This window comes from Chinchilla lanigera, unplaced genomic scaffold, assembly GCF_000276665.1.
Source record: "Chinchilla lanigera isolate Chin_1 unplaced genomic scaffold, ChiLan1.0 scaffold00014, whole genome shotgun sequence".
Classification (NCBI taxonomy): domain Eukaryota; kingdom Metazoa; phylum Chordata; class Mammalia; order Rodentia; family Chinchillidae; genus Chinchilla; species Chinchilla lanigera.
Window position 1 is genome coordinate 26,783,899 of NW_004955415.1, and position 21,302 is coordinate 26,805,200.

At 50.3% G+C, this 21,302-nt stretch overlaps 1 protein-coding gene across 1 annotated transcript in view; it reads right to left on the bottom strand.

The window, feature by feature from the left end:
* Positions 1 to 2,937: 2,937 nt before the first annotated feature.
* Snx5 (sorting nexin 5) overlaps positions 2,938 to 21,302 on the bottom strand; it is a gene marked incomplete in the record, with an annotated part of 18,927 nt that continues 562 nt past the window's right edge. The window contains 12 exon segments of the mRNA XM_005380914.2: positions 2,938 to 3,590; positions 4,611 to 4,696; positions 5,651 to 5,810; positions 6,630 to 6,716; positions 6,801 to 6,840; positions 7,274 to 7,349; positions 7,429 to 7,534; positions 8,960 to 9,055; positions 9,533 to 9,656; positions 10,783 to 10,904; positions 11,678 to 11,788; positions 12,554 to 12,658. Coding sequence (XP_005380971.2) covers positions 3,540 to 3,590; positions 4,611 to 4,696; positions 5,651 to 5,810; positions 6,630 to 6,716; positions 6,801 to 6,840; positions 7,274 to 7,349; positions 7,429 to 7,534; positions 8,960 to 9,055; positions 9,533 to 9,656; positions 10,783 to 10,904; positions 11,678 to 11,788; positions 12,554 to 12,658 — 1,164 coding nt within the window.

Here is a 21,302-nt window from a genome sequence, read left to right on the forward strand (position 1 = left end):
CAGTAGGGTTGGGCATGTGGCTCTGTGGCACAGCGTCTGTCTAGTGTGCATGAGGTCCCAGCACCAGAAAAAATAATCCAGATAGGGTTGGGCTGCATCGCACAATGCTGAGACATGAGTGTTTGGATGACAAGAGCGCCAGGGCCTGGGCTGGGGTGGCCAAGCACACGCTTGGCATGTAAACTAAGACTGAACAAAACTTAAAACTAAGTTCAACTGTACCAGCCACATTTCAGGTGCTCAGGACTGTCAGGCTGGGCAAACAGACACCCAGTGAAAATGCAGGGGCTCCTACTGAGGGCCTCATCTCCTGGCCCCAAGCCTCATCCGGTGGTGGGCCTTGTCTGTCACAGGGCCTGAAACCCCGTGCAGAGCGGCGGGAGGCGCTACTGACGCAGCCAGACAATGGAGACAGCATGGAGCATCACCATCAGGGCACTGCGTCTCCAGCTGACTTGGGATTTCCTCTTCTCTGGCCTTAGCTGCACATGCCAAGGGCAGCCCCGGGGCTGCTCCGTGGGTGTGCCTGCTTGCTTGCTTCCTCTACTCCTGTCACTGTTTCTGTTGAGACAGGGTCTTGCCATGTAGTTCAGGCTGGAAAACTCTCCCATGGGTCTCCACGAGGGCTGTTTCAAAGGGAGAGGGCTGGTAAGGTGCCCTGTGGAGCATTTGCCTGGCATGGAGAGGTCCTGGGCCTGACCCTAGCACCGCAAAGTACCCAAAGACAACATTCTTTATTCTTTTTTTTTTTGGTCTTTTTGAGACAGGGTCTTGCTGTGCAGTTCAGGATGGCCTTGAGTTCACTTTGTAGCCCAGGCTGGCCTCAAACTCTCAGCGATCCTCCTGCTTCAGCCTCCTGAGGGCTAGAATTACAGGTGTGTGCCGCCATGCCTGGCAAAATGCCCTATTCCAAGAGAGGGATAAGCCAACAGCTGGAAACCTCTGGAAATGAACCCAAACTCACACCCTGAATCATAAACTGCACATATATCTATGGAATGGAAAGCTACCCGGAAACATGTCACAGCTCAATAAAGCAGGGGACTTTGTACTATATTTGTGCATGGTCTGATCTCTCACAAATACACACTGCCTTTTTGTTTTTTGTTTTTTGTTTTTTTTTTTTTTGAGACAGTCTATGCAGTTCAGGGTGGCCTTGAACTACATAGCCCAGGTTGGTCTCAAACTTGCAGCAATCCTCCTGCCTCAGCCACCCAAGTTCTGGGACTACAGGTCTGTACCACTAGGCCTGACAAATAAGTATTACTTTATAGTTGAAAATTACGATTAGGCTAGGCATGGTGGTGCCTGTCTGTAATCCCAGCACTTGGGAGGCTGAGGCAGGAGGACCACTGGGAGTTGGGAGAGGCCAGCCTGGGCTACAAAGTGAGCTCGAGGCCAGACTGAACTGCACAGTGGAACCCCCTCAAAAAAACAAAAATAAAAATAAAAACAAAAAGTCAACTGAACTCCCAACATGGAGCCATTTTCGGCAGCCCAGCCTTGGGAGCAAGGAGCGTAGACTCTGTGCTGAGGGTTGGGTGGACAGGGAACCGCTACACCAGACCCCAGCCAGCTCCACTCTCAGCTGTGTTCCGCCGTCCCTTTCAGGTGTCACACGCCCGCTCTAAGTCCCCAGTGCCTCACAACTGAACAGGGCTCAGCAGCAGGCACTGCTCTTGGGCAGCCCAGGGCCTGGCCTGCAGGTTGTAGGAGGAAGGTGGGCGGGGCCTGGCACTCACTTCCTCCTCCACTGGTAACAGAGCTGCCTTCAGTGCACAGCCCCAGACTGAGAGCAGAAAGCATCTCTGCACCAGGGGTGCGCTTGCCTCGGTCCAAAGCGTTTCTCACTAGGTTAAACACCTAACACATAAATGTGGCTTTGCATGGCTGACGTTAACGCAGCCACAGCTGCCCTGGGCTGGACTCGCAAGGTGCCACTGCTACGTGCCCACCTGCTCCACTCATTCTCAGCTAAAGCCATGCACCCTATGACCTAAAGCCCTGGGCAGAGGTGCCAGGACCCCAAAGCTGCCTCCTACTAGGCCCGCCCCATCTGACACTGCACCTCGTCCCAGCATTGTCACTTCCCAGGTGCCAGCGGCCTCCATCCTGCCAGCAGTCCCCCACGCCATTAGCACAGACCTAGCCGACCCGCACCACAGCCCACAGCCGTAACAGAGCAGGGGGCGCTGTAAAGACAACTGCAGTGCAAACCAGGGCCCGCGGGTGTTGCCAGGAAGCTGGTCAGATCCAGGTGAGCAACCATATTGGGCTGCAGACCTCTGAAGCACAGATCAGACCTGAACAAATGCTGGGACCCCAAGGCCAGGAGCCAGCTCAAGGAAGCAGCCTCTGTCACTGGGGTGCTCACGGGTATCCTGCAGCCAAATGCAAGACAGGGATGGACCACTGCAAGCTACAGGGATTGCAGGAGGTCCCACGGGCAGGGCTGACGCTACCGCCACCCGTGACCAGCCAGGGAGGCCAGACACCACCATGGCCAGTGGCAACATTCCAGTGGTGACCACACTGCACCTGGACGGCTCACCCAGGTACCAGCTATGATAGAAGCTAGGGGTGGAGGTGAGTGGTATCTTTACCCTAAGTAGAGGTAGAAGTGAGCTTCAGTGAGCTGGGGTAGACCAGGCGCAGGACTTCAGCTGAAGTCTGCTCAGCCTGGGCACCGTTCATTCACAGCCAAGCTCGCACAGCCAGCAGCAGTGGGGGCAGGGGCAGGCAGGGGTATGCACGCAGACCCAGATGACCTGATCTACTCCCCTCCCCAAACTCCTGCACTGCCCCGCAAGAACCTTTAATAAAGGACTGGTCAACAGCCTTCAAAAACAGCACCTTCAGGAGCCCTCTCGCCACGGCCAAAGCCCTCAGCTCCTGGGACACATCCAGCCTTGCTGTCACAAAACCACTCAGCAGCAGCATGGTTTCTTATTTTATTTTACACTTTATAAAAAACATAAGCCCAGACACAGCCCGCCCCACCGAAAGGGAGGGGCTCACACCCTCTGGTGCAGACCCGGCCATGCTGTCTGTGCACAGCCTCAGACACCTCTCCCCTCAGCTATTTACACCTGAAGCTGGGCTTTGAAGGGCACATAAAGATGCACATCTTCCTGCCCCGCAGTGCAACAGAGCCAGGAGCAGTAGGGAGTGGAAAGCACTTCCTGTGGCACCCAACGCGTCACCCTTGGTGCATCTGATCTGAGCCACACCCGCTGGGAACCACACCTATGTGGGCACAAGGCTCCCACCCTCCTTGGCAACAGGAGAATCCAGTGTCCAGGGGCTGCCACGCTGAGGTATTAAATGTAGAAGGAAAAGATTAGTCATGTCCAAGTAGCATGCGATAAAAATTTTTAAACCAACATGGTTAAATGTTAAAAGATTTTTAGAAATCAAAATATTTATTCACATAATTGTAAGCTAAAGTCAAAGCTAATCATCTATGGCAAGGACGGAGGTGCAAGTGGCGCTGGTTTCACACAAGTCTTCTTCCTCCGGGGCAAGCGAGGAGTGGTCGGTCAGTTGCTCTTGAACAAGTCAATGCAGCTCTGCAGAAGGGAAACGTTGTTCTGGAAAAGGAAACCACGGCAAAGGTCAGGGCAGACCAGCGACTCCTGAGAGCCATCAGGCTGCACCCAAGAACGAGGAGAGCCAGGTGCGGCAGCAAGCACACACCCCACTCTCGGGAGGCGGGCTGAGGGCGCGAGGTACTGGCTGCCCAGGGAGACTGCTGCAAATGCCCGAGGGCTGGGATGGCAGCGCACTGCAGAGAGCACTGGCCCAGCCCTGGCTCCGTGTCCCGTACTGGCTTCCCCGAGCCATGGGTGAGATTACCAATAAAATCACAAGTTATAATTAACCCTAATGACTGTAAACTTGCATCCCTGAGCTCTTGCTTTAAAGAAATTTCTTTGGCAAGTGAGAGGGGGATGTAAAATGAAGATGTGTTAGATACACATGCCGATACCAACGAACATCACCCCGGGCACATTTCTATAATGTCGCCTTACAGCTCCGCCATAAAGCTGACCTGAGAAAACCAGAAAGTGAACTCGCCTGCGCTGCCCACTCCCTGCCTGAGGCCCTGCCTCACAGTTCAAGGGCAGCCACTGTCAGCTCCTCTCCGAGGGACACCAGGCTCCAGGCTGACCTAGAGGTCACACCAGGCAGCAGCCTGTAAGACGGGGAATGGAGCGCCCCTCAAAAGGCTGGACTACGGTACCCGACCCCAAAGACCCCAGTAGAAAACACCACTCTCCCATTCCTGTGCTCAACCAAGCTGCACAGGTCAAATCTACACAACAGGAAGATAAAGCCTCTGCCTGCTCTTAAACCAGGAAAGAGTGCTGGAGGGCCACTGGTAAAGGAGAGAAGTTTCTAAGCCATGGCACTGACTGAGCCCTCAGACACAACCCCTGGCAGGCACCTCCCTGCAGGGGACAGGACCTCCCCAGAACGCTCCTCCCAAAGCATTTCAAGGTGAGGGGGCAGGGGTTTTCAGCTTCCAGCAGCTAAATCACCACTGAGCACACCCCACTGCACTAAGGGTGCCAGGCCAGTGCCTGACCTCCGTCTGCAGCAGCACTTACTCTGGCGTGCTTGATTTCCAGCTCCGACATCTCAATCAGATTCTTCCTAAATGCTGCCACTCTCTTCCTTTTGAAGTTCAACAGTTCTACAGAGAGAAAAAGCTCAGTGTTTTCCAATCCAAGCCAAGCTCCATATCCACATTCACAGAACCTGCACCTTCCTTTTCTGGCAGCGCTGGGGATGGAGCCCAGAGCCTCACATGTACTAGGCAAACCTTCCTAAGGCCAATTCAAGGGCAGCCACTGCCAGCTCTTTGTGAGGCCACCTCCCCAGCCCATTTTATCTGAGACAGGGCCTCACAAAGTTGTCGGGCTGCCACTGAACCTCCTGAGATCCTCCTTCCTCAGCCTCCCCAATGTGGTAGGCTTTCAGCCAACACAACTGCAGCTGGCCCCAGTATCACTTCCATAAAAGATCTGCAAAGACATCCTGTCCTCGCAGTTTTTAAAGAACTGGGACTGGGACAGATGTCTCAGTCACTGTGACCAGGGCCTGGATAACTTAGTGAGACCCTTCCTGCAGCCAGCAGCCCGTTTCTGGCAGGAAGGAGGGATGAGGAGCAGGACAGAGGCAGCTTGCAGGTGTGGGGGGGAGGGAGGCACCCGGCTGGGCACCCACTCTTCACCATGAGGGACAGGGGACACAGGGGACACGTCACTGGATGTGCCTATGCACAAGGAGACAGACCACCAAAACCAGGGACCGCCTACTTGTGAGAGATGACCTTAGGGAAGGGCGACACAGCTAAGGTAAACAAACACTGTTTCGGGGCCAAGAGGCCACCCGACTGGAAACTCAAGCAGGATTTCTGAGATGGAAGAGCACACACACAACTGAATCCTGCGTGGGCCCGAAAACCCAGGTGTGTGCTCATAAACACGCGTGTGAGGAGGGCAAGGTTGCACAAGTGACAAAGACTGGGACGGGCACTGACAACTAGTGACTGGCAGTAGCCTCAGCTGCTTCTGTACTCGTGTGCAACTCATCCCTCTGATTTCCGCATCGAACACTAAGGGCCCAGAAGAGCGTTCTGCTCCACCTTCCTTCGCGGACTCTGAGAGCTGCTCGAATTTCTGGCAGCACTGCTGCTGGTGTGCCTCGGCCACCTTCACGTCTCGGCTCTTCAGCCGGGCCTTGTCCAGAGCTTTGTTCGAGTTCTCGTAGTCAATGAGGGCTTTGGTGCGTCTGTACAGGAGGTCCTGCGAGAGGACAGGGACAGCATAAAACCTCTGAAGAAAGCGGGACAGGCAGGTGGCGGCCAGCGCCCACACTGCCTGACCGCTACGCATGAGATATCTCTCCATGTCACAGTCACGAGATTTACAGAAGGGCGCGCAACTCAACATCTGAGAACTTTCAGAGGTTTCTATGCAGCTCAGGTGAAAAAGCCCAGAATAAAGACAAAACACACCCAGTTGCCACTGGGGGAGTCGAAGGGATGAGGCCGCCCAGCAGCCCTGCTTCCAGGAACCCACACTGTGGTCCTGCTCCCCTAACAGACTGTGGCCTCACAGGGAAGCAGAGGTTCCCACAGCATCTGTGACAGGCAGTCACGGTGCACGTGTGACACAGATTGTGCAATCTCTCAAAGTTCAAGGGGCTGGGGATTTAGCTCAGCGGCTAAAAGCGCCTGCCTGGCAAGCGCAAAGTCGTGAGTTCGGTTCCTGGTACCAGAGAAAAAAAAAAAAAAAAAAAAAAATCAAAGTTCAAGACTGGCAACTGTTAAAAATCATCGACATTACTGTATCTACTTTTATGTATGTATAAAAAATATTAAGGAAGCTCTTCTCCTGTCAAACTAGAAAATACACTATAAATTATCAGCCTAAATCTTAAAAACCTCCCAGACCACAGAAAGCCATGTGCTAAAAGGCCCACTGTGGGCCGCGGACAGGAGCACATGCCGCGCGCACACATGATCTGGAAGTGGCCCCAGCTCCTCCTGCACTACAGTGGCTGGAAAGGTGCTCAGCTCAGACTCCCGCCCGGCTGTGCCCGGCCCTCCAGCTCCGATGTACCTTGGCAGCCTCGATGTTGAGCATGTAGTAGCGGAGCAGCTCCGTCAGCTTTAAGTCCTCGTCTGAGGAGACGCGGCCCTCCACTTTCTGGTTAAGTAAGGGAAAGGTCATCATCAAGGCAGATGTCTGCAAACTAATCAATTCCTATCATCAAGGACACAAAAATCTTACCCGAAGTTTTTCAAATAGCTCAGCAACCTTCAATAGGTACCTGAAAATGTACACAAGACAAAGCTGCCATTTAAAGTCCTGAAAGGTCTATGCGATATGATCTTATCAACGCTCTAACATGTGAACCTCTCCCACCACAAACTCCCAGGACAGGAAAAGGGAAATGAAAAGCTTAGTATGGGCCTAAGGATCACACATTATTCTCATAATCAAATCCCTTCAATAAAGTGGGCATCACCAAGCCAAATGGCAAGAACCTATTGCGTGAGGACACAAGCCAAAATCCTCTCAAAGGTGACAAGATCACTATCCTGAGCAGATATTCAGCGTGACAGGACGGAAGGCAAGGACACATCTGCTGACGGCAGAGGGCCTGCTCCATCCCAAAACTGCCTCCCGCCCATCAGAACTGCCTCCCACCCATCGTGTCTCGCTGCGCCTCTCCGCTGGGACAGTGCTTTCCAAACACTCACTTCTTGATGATGGTGGGCTCCTCCAGGGCCAAGCTGTGCAGGCAGGCTGCTGTGTGGATGTAGTCGTCGGCGACACCTGCAGAGACAAGCACAGCCCTCTGCAGAAGGGAGCGGATGCGGTGGGGCCCCCACAGCTGTGAGGGGCGCGTGCTTACTTTTATGCGCCCGGGTCATCCTGTCAGCTTTGCCACAGGAGTCCTTGATCCTGTTGTAGTAGTTAACCAGGAAGTTCTTCTCCTGTTCAAAGAAGTCGTCCACCTCCTGGGAGGAAGGAAGAAGGAACACAAGCAGAAACCCGACACGTGAAGATGAGCTTTATACCAGAACGAACAGTACAACAGCAAGTTGGAATTTATACCTTCACACATTGGGGACCTCTAAATCTAAAGGGTACTCCCAGGACCAGCAAAACTGGGCACACACAGGAAACATCAAGAGACAGAACCATTCTGAGGAGTATTTTTGCCAGTGCCAGGAATGCAGGCACCAAGACCCAGCGAGTCTGCTCTGGGCAGTGGTCCTCCAGGTGGGTGCTCAATGCATGCTGGAGGACTGGTTAGCTTTTAACCTGGCTTGCTTCAGTCTGTGTGGCAACTCTGCTCATCAAGCTGGCGCCACCCATGCCACAGTTCACAGACACAGGGCACCCACGACCTTGCCCTGTGCCAGTCTCCAAATTTCTGCTGCTGCCCTCCCTCCTTGCCAGGCCTAGAGGGGCAAAGCCTGTGTAGGGAGGAGCCCGTGTGAGAGCCGTACAGCTTCGGGTGGGTGAGGAGAGCAGGAGTCACAGCTGGGGCAAGAGGGACCCAGTCTAACACTTGCATGGTGCTGCCCACAACCAACAGGTGAAATAAATTTTAATATTTCATGGATCTAAAAATGTCATTTCAGACCAACGTGAGCAAGACACTTTCTGTTCTTTTCTTTGTACCAAGTCCTTCAAATGCAGCAGATAAACAAAACAATCTGTGGTGCTGTAACTGTATCACCACTGGCCACTGGAGAATGGCACACAAGACTCACCTTTCGCCTTATTCCACTTTTTCTTTTTAAAGACAGGGTTTCACTATGTAATTCAGGCTGGCCTCGAGCTCAATGATCCTCCTGCCTCAGCCTCCTGAGTGCTGAGAATACAGGCGTGCACCAACACACCCCACTCATTCTGCTTTCTCTTATTTATTTGTCTTTTTGAGACAAGGTCTCACTATGCAGTTCAGGCTGGCCTTGAGCTTACTTTGTAGCCCAGGCTGGTCTCCAACTCTCAATGATCCTCCTGCCTCAGCCTCCAGAGTGCTGAGATTACAGGCATGCGCCACCATGCCTAACTTTTTTCATTCTGCTTTTTAGAAGTGAGTAGCCTCTGTCCTTGTAGAGGAGAAAACTAAAGACTCTAGTGGCAAGGTTCACCTCAGCCCTGAGAGAGGACAAGGCTGTGCTGGGGAGGTGACAGCCAGGGGATGAGCAGCCTGTGTCGACTCAGCTCAGGCACTCCCAAAGCCTTGCATGTGGAGGCCAGGTGCTGGGGTGCTGTGCGGAGGCCCATCTGCCCACGCCTCCTTCTGCCCTGGGAGTCAGAGACCGCGAGGCTGAACAGAAGTCACCTCTTCTCTAAGCTCCGGCGTCACAAGGACCTGTAAGGCCACTTATTCCCAGTGATCTAGAATATCCCCAGCCCAAAGCCCTTACCTTAACTCCAGAAAAGAGAACTTCGTCAGCACTCTTCACCACACTCTTGAAAAACCCACCAAACACCTCTTTGGTGTTCTTCCGCCTGACGCTTAGCTATGAAAGGAAATCCCAAAAGACAAGTTATCTTATATGGTTTTCCTAGGGATCCCACACCGGTCCTGTGTATCCCCAGTACCCTCTACTAACACAGCAGGAGCACCAGCCTTGACTGGGCCGGCCCACCCAGAGCCCTAGGCTCCCAGGGATCTGTGCAGCTGTGCAGTGCTAAGCTATTGGCTCCCTGGCCCTGGCCATAGTCACCGCGCTGCTCTAGCTCACACTATTAGGCTCTCAGTGTCAGGAAATACTGAAGAAATGTGCACACTGGGGCTTGCCTCACACTAACTCTAAAAACTTTACCAGTGAGTTTTTAGTTGCCCAGGCTAGACTCAAACTTGCGATCCTCCTGCCTCAACCTCCTGAACATCTGTGCAGATAGGCTCATACCACCTACTGGCTAAAGCCTATTTTTAAAAGCCCAACCACACATTTAATTTAAAGGACCACAAAAACAGAATAAAATTGCCTTACATCCTGATCATATTCCAGGAAAACATGGAAGTTGCGGTCTTTACTGAGAACGGGGTGAGAAGAGAGCCGCTGAAGAAAGACTTCATGGGAGGACACAGTCTTCTTAAAGACAGCAAGGTACTCCCTGCAAAAACACCACAGGACCCTGCTGGCACACCGCTCCCTGCTGACGGGACTGCTCCACCCATCCCACTTAGAATACCTCCCCTAAACCAGCACAATATTTTGGCCTAACTTGGTCTCCAGTCAGGGACTAAATTCAGAAATGCAGGGAACAAACAAGTCGGGGAGGAAGTGGTGCTGTATGGACCTGCTGGACAGGCCAGGCCTAAGCCCATTTACACCCAGCCACTGGGACAGCCCAGCCGCTCTGGGCAGCGTGGGACCCAGCAGGACAGGAAGGAGCTGTGGAGATGGCGCCCAAGGCCCTCACACCTACCCCTGCAGAGGGCTAGAATGTTCTGAGCCAAGAGGGGCACGAAAACCCAGCCCCAAAGACCACCTCATTATCTGCTAACCTTTCAAGATACTGAAATGGTACTATATGTGATTTTAGAGTTCACATTTGGCTTGTCTGATTTTCATTTTAAAGCCAAATACTACTTAAAGGGCATTAGTTCTCAAGAATGCAAGCCTACAACTATGACACAGATTAAAGAATCCATTTTTGCTCAAAAATTACCACTAGTTTAGAATATGCTGCCTGGGGCCCGGCCCCTCCTATGAACATCAAAGCAGTTACTTGGAACATCCTAGCAGCACTTGCAGCAATCTAGTTTTTCTTGTACTTCTAGTAACCAAACTTCAAGGGGAAAAAATCTTGCTATCAGCAGCCTGAATATGTATAATAAGCCAAGTGTGATGCTACGCATCTGTTATCCCAGCACTCTGGAAGCTGAAGCAGGAGGATTGCCATGAGTTCGAGGCCAGGCTGGGCTACATAGCAGTAGAAAGCCCTTGCCTCAAAACAAAAACAAGAGAAATACATAAAGGGTTCATTTCTTCACTGTTCAGGCCCACAGCCCTAACAGGTACAGCCCGAGAGGAGGAAAAAGCAGTCTGCACTGTAAGTGACCACTAGGAGCATATCCCACCCTCGGCAAAATGCAGTGTCCTAACAGCAGCAGGCAGCTAAGAGCTACACTGAAAATAAAAACCCAAGAGAGCTTGGCTTCAGGTTCTCCTCTGGCGCACATGGCACCGTTTTGCTGCCTCTCAGTGGTGCAGCCAGTGAGAGCACTTGCACTTACGCCTCCAGCTCCTGCTTCATCTTGGCAAATTCCTCCTTGGTCATGGACCCTTCCCCCTCTCCCAGCTTCTGCATCTTCTCTCGAGGGCCATCGAAGTCTGGCTTTGTAGGAGCCGGAGGGATCTGCAGCAGGGACAGGGGCAGTGAGCATCGCGCCCATCAGTGCCCGCCATCCACCCACACCTCACCCCCGCCGGATGAAGACTGTGTGTTCAGCTACACACACCGCGAGAGTCGCAGCTTCCAGACACTTTGACACCAGCTTCAAGTGTGTCGTATAACCAACGTCAATATAAAAAGGAACCTTTCTAGTTCCAGGGGGTAATCAAGAGTGTCACTTAGAACAAAAGCAACTTTTCTACAAATACCAAGCACTGACTTTGTTCAGTAAGTCATCTGTTACTAAGTCAGCATTTGGTAGATTCTTGGTCTCCTGGCAGCTCAGGATGCACTTAATCCTCATCTGCAATCACCCCTGTTCCTGTAGGCAAGGGTTAATCAAGAGCCCCCTTTGCTCTGCGGCGCTAGAGAAATCTTACTGCACACTGTCAGCAATGCTAAGGTTTCCTAGAAACCAATTCTACTGAACTCAGAGAACCACCGAACTGAAAGGTAGGTAAGATTTGTTTTTGTTTTTTTTTGTTGTTTTGTTTTTTCTCCGGTACCGGGAATCGAACTCACGACCTTGCGCATGCCAGGCAGGCGCTTTTGCCGCTGAGCTAAATCCCCAGCCCCCAGGGTAGGTAAGATTTGAATCATGAAACTGTTGACCTTCTCACAGTGTACAGTGCTATGTGAGCCTCCCACATTGTTCTCCACATATTTCAGACTTCACCGGTGATGGAGAAAACAAACATTCTGGGCTTTATTTCCCTTTCTAAATAAAGTGTACTCACAATAAGCCCAGCGTAGTCTGTCGTTTCAATGAGAGTGTCATGTAGCCACACAAAGTCCTCATGTTGCCTCGTAACAGAAAACTCTGGACTCTGAAACGCAGGCAGTGTGGTCTGTGGAGACAAGGGAGCTGTTGACTGCTAAGCACCACCTGATGAGACGCCCTGACCAGCACTGTGGGAAAATTCTGCCTAAAACACCAGTCAGAGCCCATAAAGAACAAAGCACTCAGCAGTTAGGAGGCTGAGGCAGGAGGCTCACTGCAAGTTCGAGGCCAGCTACATCGTGAGTTCAAGGACAGCCTGAACGACACAGCAAGATGGTGTCTCAAAAAAAGCAATACTACTGCATGTCCCTATCAAGAAACCTAGTAGCCAATACTCAAAACTAATTGCTAAGGATATTTTTTAAAAAATAAAGTCTCTCCTTTTAAAGCCTCCCATGAACATCCAACCAGTGACAAGAGGTCGGGCGTGGTGGCACACGCCTATAATTCCAGCTCTTGGGAGGCCGAGACAGGAGGATCTTTGTTCAAGACCAGCCTGGGCCACAAAGTGAGCTCAAGATCAGCCTGAACTGCATAGTGACAGCCTGTCTCAAAAAGACAAAACAAAACAAAAAACCCAAAGTGACCAATAAAAGAAAAAGTCCCAGGAAATTGAAGCCAAAGGCGCAGGACCTAAGTCATGGGTAGGAGTCATGCTAACTGCCCCAGGGCTTAACTTATGCTCACCGACATCAGCAAGCAAGGTGATCGAGGTGGCAGGTGCATCTCAGCAGCAGCATGCACCCTGCGGACAGCACTGTACCCACTTCAGCTGGACAAGTCTCTTCCCACATCCAACATGGAAGCATGGCAGCCACGCACCCTCACTCACCTTGGTGTGCACTGTGAACTTGACCTTGTCCCTCTCGCTCAGTGCATCAGGTATGTCAATTTGCAGTGAAGGGTCGACGTTCAGGTCCACAGACACAGATCTCAGCTGAAACGGTATTTTAATTATTTGTCTCATCATTTTAGTCCTAAATAGTATCCTTCAAAAGTGCAAAGCAGCCACTGAAAAGCAGTGTACAGATAAGATATTGAGGGCAAAGTCAGAGCTTTATTTGGAAGGGAGGGGAAACCTGTTTTTCAGTCCAGGTGTCCGAAGTGCTCTTGTCATCCGAACAAAGCCACTGTATGATTCTAGCACCAGGTGCAGCTGATGAAAAATACACTTACACATACCTGACTACACAGTAAGGTTTCACTAGATGAGAATAAAAAAGCTCGACTTCTCACACAAATCCTCAAGTACAGAAACATTCAGGAAGCATTAATCAAACCATGTAAAGATGTTTTTTCCAGTACTGGGGACAGAACCTATGACTTTCACACTGAGCCATGCTATCAGCCCTTCTTTAAATTTTTAGTTTTGAGACAAAGTCTCACTGAACTGTCTAGGCTGGGCTCGAACTCGAAAAAAAAAAAAAAAACAAAAAACCTGTGGTTCTCCCGTCTCGGCCTCCTGGACTGCTGGAATTACAAGGGCACCACCATGCCCAGCTCATAGATCTGAAAATGTCCAGAGACTAGGAAAACCTAACTAGGAAGATGACAGAACCATCTGGTGGGATGGACAGATAAATGAGCCTGTTTATATTCAGACTGCTCCTGACAGCTAAGACATCAAGACAGAAAGGGGTGAAAAAAAAAAAAAACTGCCCTCAGCAGAAAGCGGAAGCCCACCATGGAAAGCACAAGTGGGAGTTCCATGTGAGCTGGAAATTTAGGGGGAAAACTATACAACCCTACTTTTGCCAATTTAAACATTTTTCTTCAGAGTAAGACAAGCAGTACAGGCAAACGCAGTTGAATGGTTTTCCCTCTCAATTTACTTAATTCTCAGTATCAGGTGGTCAGGTCCGGCTTCCCCGTTCTGCTTTCTGTTCCTACTGCTGAGGTAAAGCTGCCCAGACCATTAACACAGAGAGAGCTAGAAACGTACTTCTCTCCCCCATGTACCTTCTAAGCACTTCCTCTTTCTTTAAGCACTATGACTTCCAACATGTTTCTTCAAACTATAAAAATACAGCAGCCCTATGATAGCTTTCCTTCAAGTTTCAACTTCTGTCAGCGGAACACTGACCATAGCACCAGCTACTAATAACATCACAGTATAATCAATCCAAACCTCAGCCCAAACGCCTTTTCTTCCCCATGCCTTCTTGAAAACTGTCATGAGCCATGTGCTCTTTGGTTTATTGTTCACATGGCCATTTCTGAGATCTCTGCACAAAAATAAAGCTTGGTGGGTGGGTGGGTGTGGTACCACATGCCTGTAATCCCAGCACTGGGGAGGCTGAGGAAGATCACCATGAGTTTGAGGCCACCCTGGGCTACACAGCGAGGTCAAGACCAGCCTGGACTGCACAGCGAAACCCTGTCTCAAAAAACCAAAAATAAGTAAATATATAAAGCTTGGAAGTCAGGGACACTTCACTGTATCACAAATGACCCTGGCTCTCATAGAGTCCGGATAAAAGCTTCTTTCTTCCTGAGAAATAAAAACCTACACAGATGCAACGTGACTGTCCCAGAACACTAGTGACACCACCTATTCTGCGCAATCAGGGCCGGAAGGCCAAGTGCTGAACCGAGGCTGCCTGGAGAGTGGGATGGGCACTGGAGATGCACTTCCCGGAGCACTGCACAAGTGCTAGCTCTCCAGATTCATTTCCTAAGGAAGTCACAGCCCTGACCTCCAGTTAGCTCAGTGTGCTAACGATTCCACTCTGCTCACTACAGAAGCAAATGCAGAATGAGGGTTACACAACCCAAAGTGGTTATAATCAAGTAAATAAATAGGATTCATTCTGGTACCACAGTTAGGGCTGGGACGCTTGCCTAGCATGCATACATAAGGCCTGGGGCTTGACCCCTAACACCATATGTACAAATTTTTTTTTTAAAAGAACAGAGGTTAACTATAGACTTTAAAGGATTAGAGAAAAATAGTAAGAGGTTTTTTTTGAAAACGGCCCCTCCAGCAGCCATCTCTGCCCAGCACTGGATGTGACAGCCTCCACTGCCACGCAATCAGCTGCCATGCAGCCACACTGGGGCCACAGAAGCAGCTGACAGGAATGTAAATCCAGTCACCACAGAAATCAGTATGTAGGGCCTTCACAAACCAGAACTGCAACTCTGCAGGACCCTGTGCATGCATACAAAGCGACTATAGGAGACCTATACCATGAACTGCAGCCAAGACCCAGAAGTAGCCTAGGAGCCTGTGAATGGATGAAGGCATGAAGAAAATGTGGTGCACACAATGGAGTACTACTCGGCCATAAAGAATGACATTACATCATCTGCAGGAATGGATGGAACCAAAAGCCACAACTTGGATGAAATTGACCAGACTGAGAAAGAGGAGTATGGCGTGGTTTCTCTGATATGTGGAATCTAAGAAGATAACATACAAGGAGGGGCACTGTTACAAAGGGTTGTCTGGGAGGGTAAGGGGGAAGATGATCAAAACATACGCGTGGAGGCAACACCACACTGAGCTCCGAACTTTGTTAAATTACTAAGCACTAACAGAACGTTAAAAACAAACCCCGAGAATGCTCTCAAAGGTTAATGGCAAAGTTCCCCAGGCAGCCAGGTCCCCAAGGACACCCTCTAGCACCAAGTAAAATGGCCCAGACAGGACAGCAAGCCCCAGTAAGTCCAGCCATTCCACAGTCTGAGACAGGAAGAGCCCAAGTTCAAGCCCAGCCTAGACAACTTCAGACCTCAAAAAAAAAAAAAAGTTATGAAATGCTTAGATTTGCTAGATTAGCATCTGGGGGCTGGGGATTCAGCTTAGTGGCACAGCGCCTGCCTGGCAAGCACGAGGTCATGAGTTCAATTCCTGGTACGGGGGCGGGAACTAGCATCTGAATCCTCACTCCACAGTTCTGTGACTCAATGTTCAGCATTCCTTCTTATACTTAGTCAAAGAAATCAACATCCTACAGCACTGTTCCGCAGTACTGCGCTCAACAAAGAAATCACCAGGCTCCAGAGAGGTTATCTTGTTCCCTCTCAGAGCGCCATTATCAAGTCCTGCCGCCTACCAGACTGTCCTGCCTGAGTGGCTGTTATCTCAAATCAGTGGGAAAGGGCTGGCCTCAGTTCTGGTCTTCCTGTCTCTCAGATCCCACACAAGTCTACTTTAAGAATCAAATGTAAAGCCACACCCACTTTTGAATAGTGGAATAGTCAGTTTAACAACTGACTCCTGCAGACTTCCCTAGAAAACCCTGCACTCTACAGCCCATGTCTCAGACTGCTCCCTCACTGGATTGGTCCTTACAGTAAGGAGCAGTCACCTCCTCGCAGAAGAAACAAGGGGGAAGCAGCACCGCTTCCCTTCGAAAGCCAAGCTGTGGGAAAGTCAGGACATTTCTGGCCCAGCACCAGGCACTTGCTGAGGACAACCACCACTGGACATTCACTCTGGGTCCTAATCTCACTTCTGATTCTCTATTCATCAGTGAAGTTCCCTCTTGTAGAGGTCTTCATGGCTCCTCGATGGCAAAGGACACCTCTGTGGCTGACTGGAAAACCGCACTGGCTTAGCCCGGTGCCACACAATCAAAAAGACAGAGGCAAGCTCCACAGCAAACTGTGGCTGGACTGCTGGCCACTTTAACCATTTTATGAACATGCACAATGTGGCATAGGCTGGGCCGGGGATATAACTCAGTGGCATAAGCGCCTGTCTGGCAAGAGTAAGGTCCTGAGTTCAATTCCCAATACAGGAAAAAAAAAAAAACCGATGTGGCACAGGCCTATAATCCCAGCACTGGGGAGACTGCGGCGAAGACTCTCCAGGAGCTCAAGCCCAGCTTGAAGTACACAGTAAGACCCTATTTCAAAAAGCAAAAAAAGGGGCTGGGGATTTAGCTCAGCGGCAAGCGCAAGGTCGTGAGTTCGGTTCCCGGTACCGTAGAAAAACCAAAAAAAAAAAAAAAAAAAAAGCAAAAAACGTTAAAAATGTTTTGGTGCTATATGAATATTGTTGTCTTCCCATCCCAAAGACAACTATAGCTTCATTTATACTCTCCCGACATCTCACTATAGCAATGGTGCACGAGAAGTAGACCCAGCTCTAGCAGGTCACTTGGTCTCATCCCCGCCCTCCCTGGCTGTACCTTCGTGTAACTGAGGCCTGCGATGCTAACTGCTCCCTCAAAGACACCAGTGCAAGACTTTTGACCTCAGGCCACTACCACTAACAGACAATAACCACAAAACAGGTGCAAGCTCAACAGAAAGCAGAAGGGCTGCAGCGAGTGATCAGATTCCACCACTCATCTTGGTGGGTGGGACGGGAGCCCCACCCTGCCACCTCCGACCGTCCTCCTGCAGGCCCAGCACTGGGCACCCACAGCAGAACGCTGCAGGCTGCGCAGCACTGGGGGCCACATGGCCCAAGTCCCTAGAACAGGAACAGGGGCTTAGAGGAGGTCGGTGCGGCGCTCTCAGCGAATGGATAAACTGAATCATCACTTCACAAAGCTGCGAGCCTGTGCACCAACATGACCGATAAGAGACCACGTCTGATTACAACCTTAAATAATTAGCTCATGTCAGGAATGCCATTTAATTATGAGGTACCCACAATTTCCATATCAGTTCGCAAAGCTGTATGATCTCTAAGGCTCTAACTCAGAAATTTTAGTGGGAAATCAGCACAAGACCACAGAGAACGCTAACCAATGAAAGAGAAAAACCACGCCACAGGGCCCCTGTGACAGACCAACCTGGTCCCAGCGACACCCACCTGTGCCTACAGATATTCTGGGGTGTCACGTCTGGAGGACAGGAGGCGACTGTCACAGGGAGAGGCTGGAAATGTTGCTAAACACCTACTGTGCCCACAAGACAGGCAAATGTCTGGCTTAAACTAAGTGGATATTAGTCACGAGGTCTCAAGCAAGCATGCAGATTCAGAAAATTCTCTAAGAGCCTACTGCCCACTGCACTTCCTGTAGTCAGAAAGACTGAGCACATCTTGACCTGATAAGCAGTCACAAATGGGGACCAAGGACACTGTGTGCAATCACTGATCCAGAACTAAGCGTGGGCAGCTGTGATAAGCTGAACTTCCTGAATATAAAGAAAAGAGAAGTCACATGAGTGTGCTGAAGAAACCCTCAGGCCGTAAATTGCAAAACTGTTAAGTGTGGAGTTGTTGCAGCATGAGGCGAAGTGCAGGACGACCCTGGGAACACATTGCAGGCCGTTCCTGTGCCACTGCCCTGCATGGGGTGGCTTCCAAGCTGGCACAGGCACAAAGACCATGCCTGGGAACCATTGTGGCAAACACTGGAGATACTACCTGCCCAAACCCATGGAGCTAGTTGAAGAAAGTCCAGGCCAAGTCAATGTGGTCAAGGTTTTTTTGTCTTTGTGAGACAGGATCTCACTATGCATTCAGGTTGGCCTGGAACTCACAACGACCCTCCTGCTTCAGCCTCCTGAGTGCTGGGATTACAGGTGTGCGCCACCATGCCTGGCTAGATTTGGTCAAGGTTACCACCCAGGGCTCGCAGAGCAAGGAGAGGCAGTGCTTTCCTTCCCCGGTGCATTCACTGGCAGAAGCCTGAAGCTTTCCAGGACCAGAGCCCAGGAGTCAGACTGCACACCCATTGGACACCTCGGGTCACACTCCAGACCCTCAAGGCACTCAGGGACCACGTGGGCAGGGCACACACATAAATACGATGCCCAGCTACTTTTTGGCCTGCAGAGTCTAGAAGGTGCAATACGACTAGAGAAGTTGAACTTATTCTTATGAGCCATGTTCTTTCTGCATAATCCCAAATTTCCTCCTGCCTGATAAAATTCCCAGACATCTGAGAAGTCTCACCGTCAGTGTGAGAGGCAGGCAGCACCATTTCCTTAGCTACCATACAGGTGGGGCCCAACCCTGGTCTAAGCAGGTGCAGAGAACTAGGAACACAAACTATGCAAGTATCCCACTGAACTCTGCTATTCAAGGAAGGACACAAACCAACACCTTCAGCTAAAGCACTTATACAAAACTGAATTGTAGCAAGGTGTGTGATGCGTGAAGATGAGGCAGGAGGATCAAGGTCAGCCTGGACTACATCTAGCCTCAACAATATAGCAAGGCCTTGTCTCAAAGAAAAACAACAAAAATGTAAGTGTCGCTGGGCGTGGTGGCGCAAGCTTGTAATCCTAGCACTCGGGAGGCTGAGGCAGGAGGATCATTGCTAGCCTGGGCTACAAAGCAAGCTCAAGGCCAGCCTGAACTGCAAAGCAAAATCTTGTCTCAAAAAAACCCCCACAAAAACTAAATAAATAAAAATGTAAGTGTCTAAGCACCAGATACAGCTCAAAACTCCGTTAGTTTTGCTTAGTTTGCCAAATGAGTACCCTATTACTGTTCAAACTTTTCAAAAATTGCATTCCCTATTATTTTAACCCCATAAAAACTCCAACCGAATGATCAGAATATATAAACATTAAGCACAAAAACGTAAACACCTCAGTTCTCCATCAAAACCATATCATGCTGCAAGTTTGCTCAAGGCTTGGCCTCCAGGTCACTATCTCAAACAGCCACAAACTCTCTGGTTAACTCATCACCCACCACTGCAAAGCGCCAATTTGCACAGGCCAGGCAGCAAAATGAAGCTGTGCTAGGTAATTTATAGCTAAAAAAAAGGGAGGCAGAATAAGACTATAGACACTAAAACCCGGAGGCAACCGATACCCTGTTATCACTCCTCCCCATTTTGCTCAAGACCAAGAGAGTAAACTGTTTTAAAAAACCACTCTCACCTACTAAGGTGGGACGCTGGGCACTCAGTCCTGATACTACCAAGAAAGTGAAAAGGAAAGATACTTTACTGGGGGAAAAAAACAAAACACAAAATGACTACCAAACGCCCTATCCGGTACGGTTTAGGCAGAACTTGGGTCTCAAGTTCTCACTTTATTCAACCAAAACAAATCTCTCAACTTATTTTTTTACAGGCAGCAGATTTTACTAAACATAGAAAAGCTTTATCAAACGTAAGAAAAGAATCAGGTAGGAAAAGCAGCATGCCCCACAGCGTGGGTGGCCACCCTGCAAGAGGGAACACAGTGGCCTCTCAACTTTTATTGTGGCCTTAAACTATGTAGCCCAGGCTGGGCTCGAACTAGCGGCAATCCCATTTCAGCCTTCCAAGCACTGGGATTACAGGCATGCGCCACCACACCGGTCAACTTTCAAAGAAATAAAACATCTGATCAAAACCTTCCCTGTCTATCCTGTCGGCACAATCCACTTGCTCAGGTGCACAACTCTGGTATTTACTACTTTCTAACAAATGGTGGCTTCATGCAAAGATCAAGGTGGCTCCTGAAGTCAAAGTTTTCAACATGACTCCTAGGTTCTTAAATTGGAGACACCTAGGATTTTTAGATTTCCTTTAAAGACGATTCCACATAGAACACTATGGCTCACAACCTCTACGCAATGCGAAACTAGTGGCTCAAATTCCAAGGAGCAGTAAGAATGAAGACCTCTGTATCTCTGACAACAGCAACCTTAGCTTACTGTATCAGTAATAAGCTCAAAATACAGGCGGCCTGCCTGGGGATTACAATGATACACAGGCCTTAAAAACAAAAGTCGAAGCCCAGCGTGGTGGCGCACGCCTGTAATCTCAGCACTCGGGGGGCTGAGGCAGGAGGACCATTGCGAGTTTGAGACCAGCCTGGGCTACACACTGAGCTCAAGGCCAGTCTGAACTGTATACTGTGAGCCTGCCTCAAAAGAAAAAAAAAGTCGAGAGCCAGGCAGGGTGGCACTCACCTGGGAGGCTGAGGCAGGATTGCCACGAGTTCGGGGCCAACCTGGACGACACAGCGAGCCCGTCTCAAAAAGCTAAAAGGACAAGCTAAGTATTTGAGCATCTACTAAAAATCAGTTCTCACGACACACGTAGTTGTAAGCAACAGGCCACAACTGTGTGACTTGATGGAAATTTCCCCAGTTGCTGAGCATTTTCTACCAAGCGCACGCCTGTAATCCCAGCACTGGGGAGGTGGTGGCAGGAGGATCGTTCCAAGTTCGAGACCAGCCTGGGCTACAAAGTAAGCTCAAGGCCAGCCTGAACTGCATAGCGAGACCCTATCTGAAAAAGACAAAAAAATTAAAATAAAATAAAAATTTAAAAAGCAAAAAAAAAAGCTTTTTCTGAAGGAGGGCAGGGGGCATTTAGAGGCAACAAAACCACCGCCATTTCTTGCTTGTTAAGTGGATTTCAAGCTCATCTTCCAGTTACCAGAGACCCAAGAGAAGTATTAATTCTTCTGTCTTTCACAAGGCCTCGCTGTGCAGTTCAAACTGGTCCCGACCTCATGGCGATCCTACTGCCTCGCCCTCCCGAGTGCGGGGACCACGGCTGTCCACTACCACGCTAGGCAGAAGTCTCGGTGCCAGACTGTTCTGAGGTCTCCAGGGCGAGCCCGAGCCCGGCCAGGGGTCTGCTGGGCACCGGGCGCGGGCGGGGACCCCCGAGGGTGCCGCGGGCCTGGCCCCTCCCCAGCGGGAAGATGGGGGTCCCCAGCTGTCT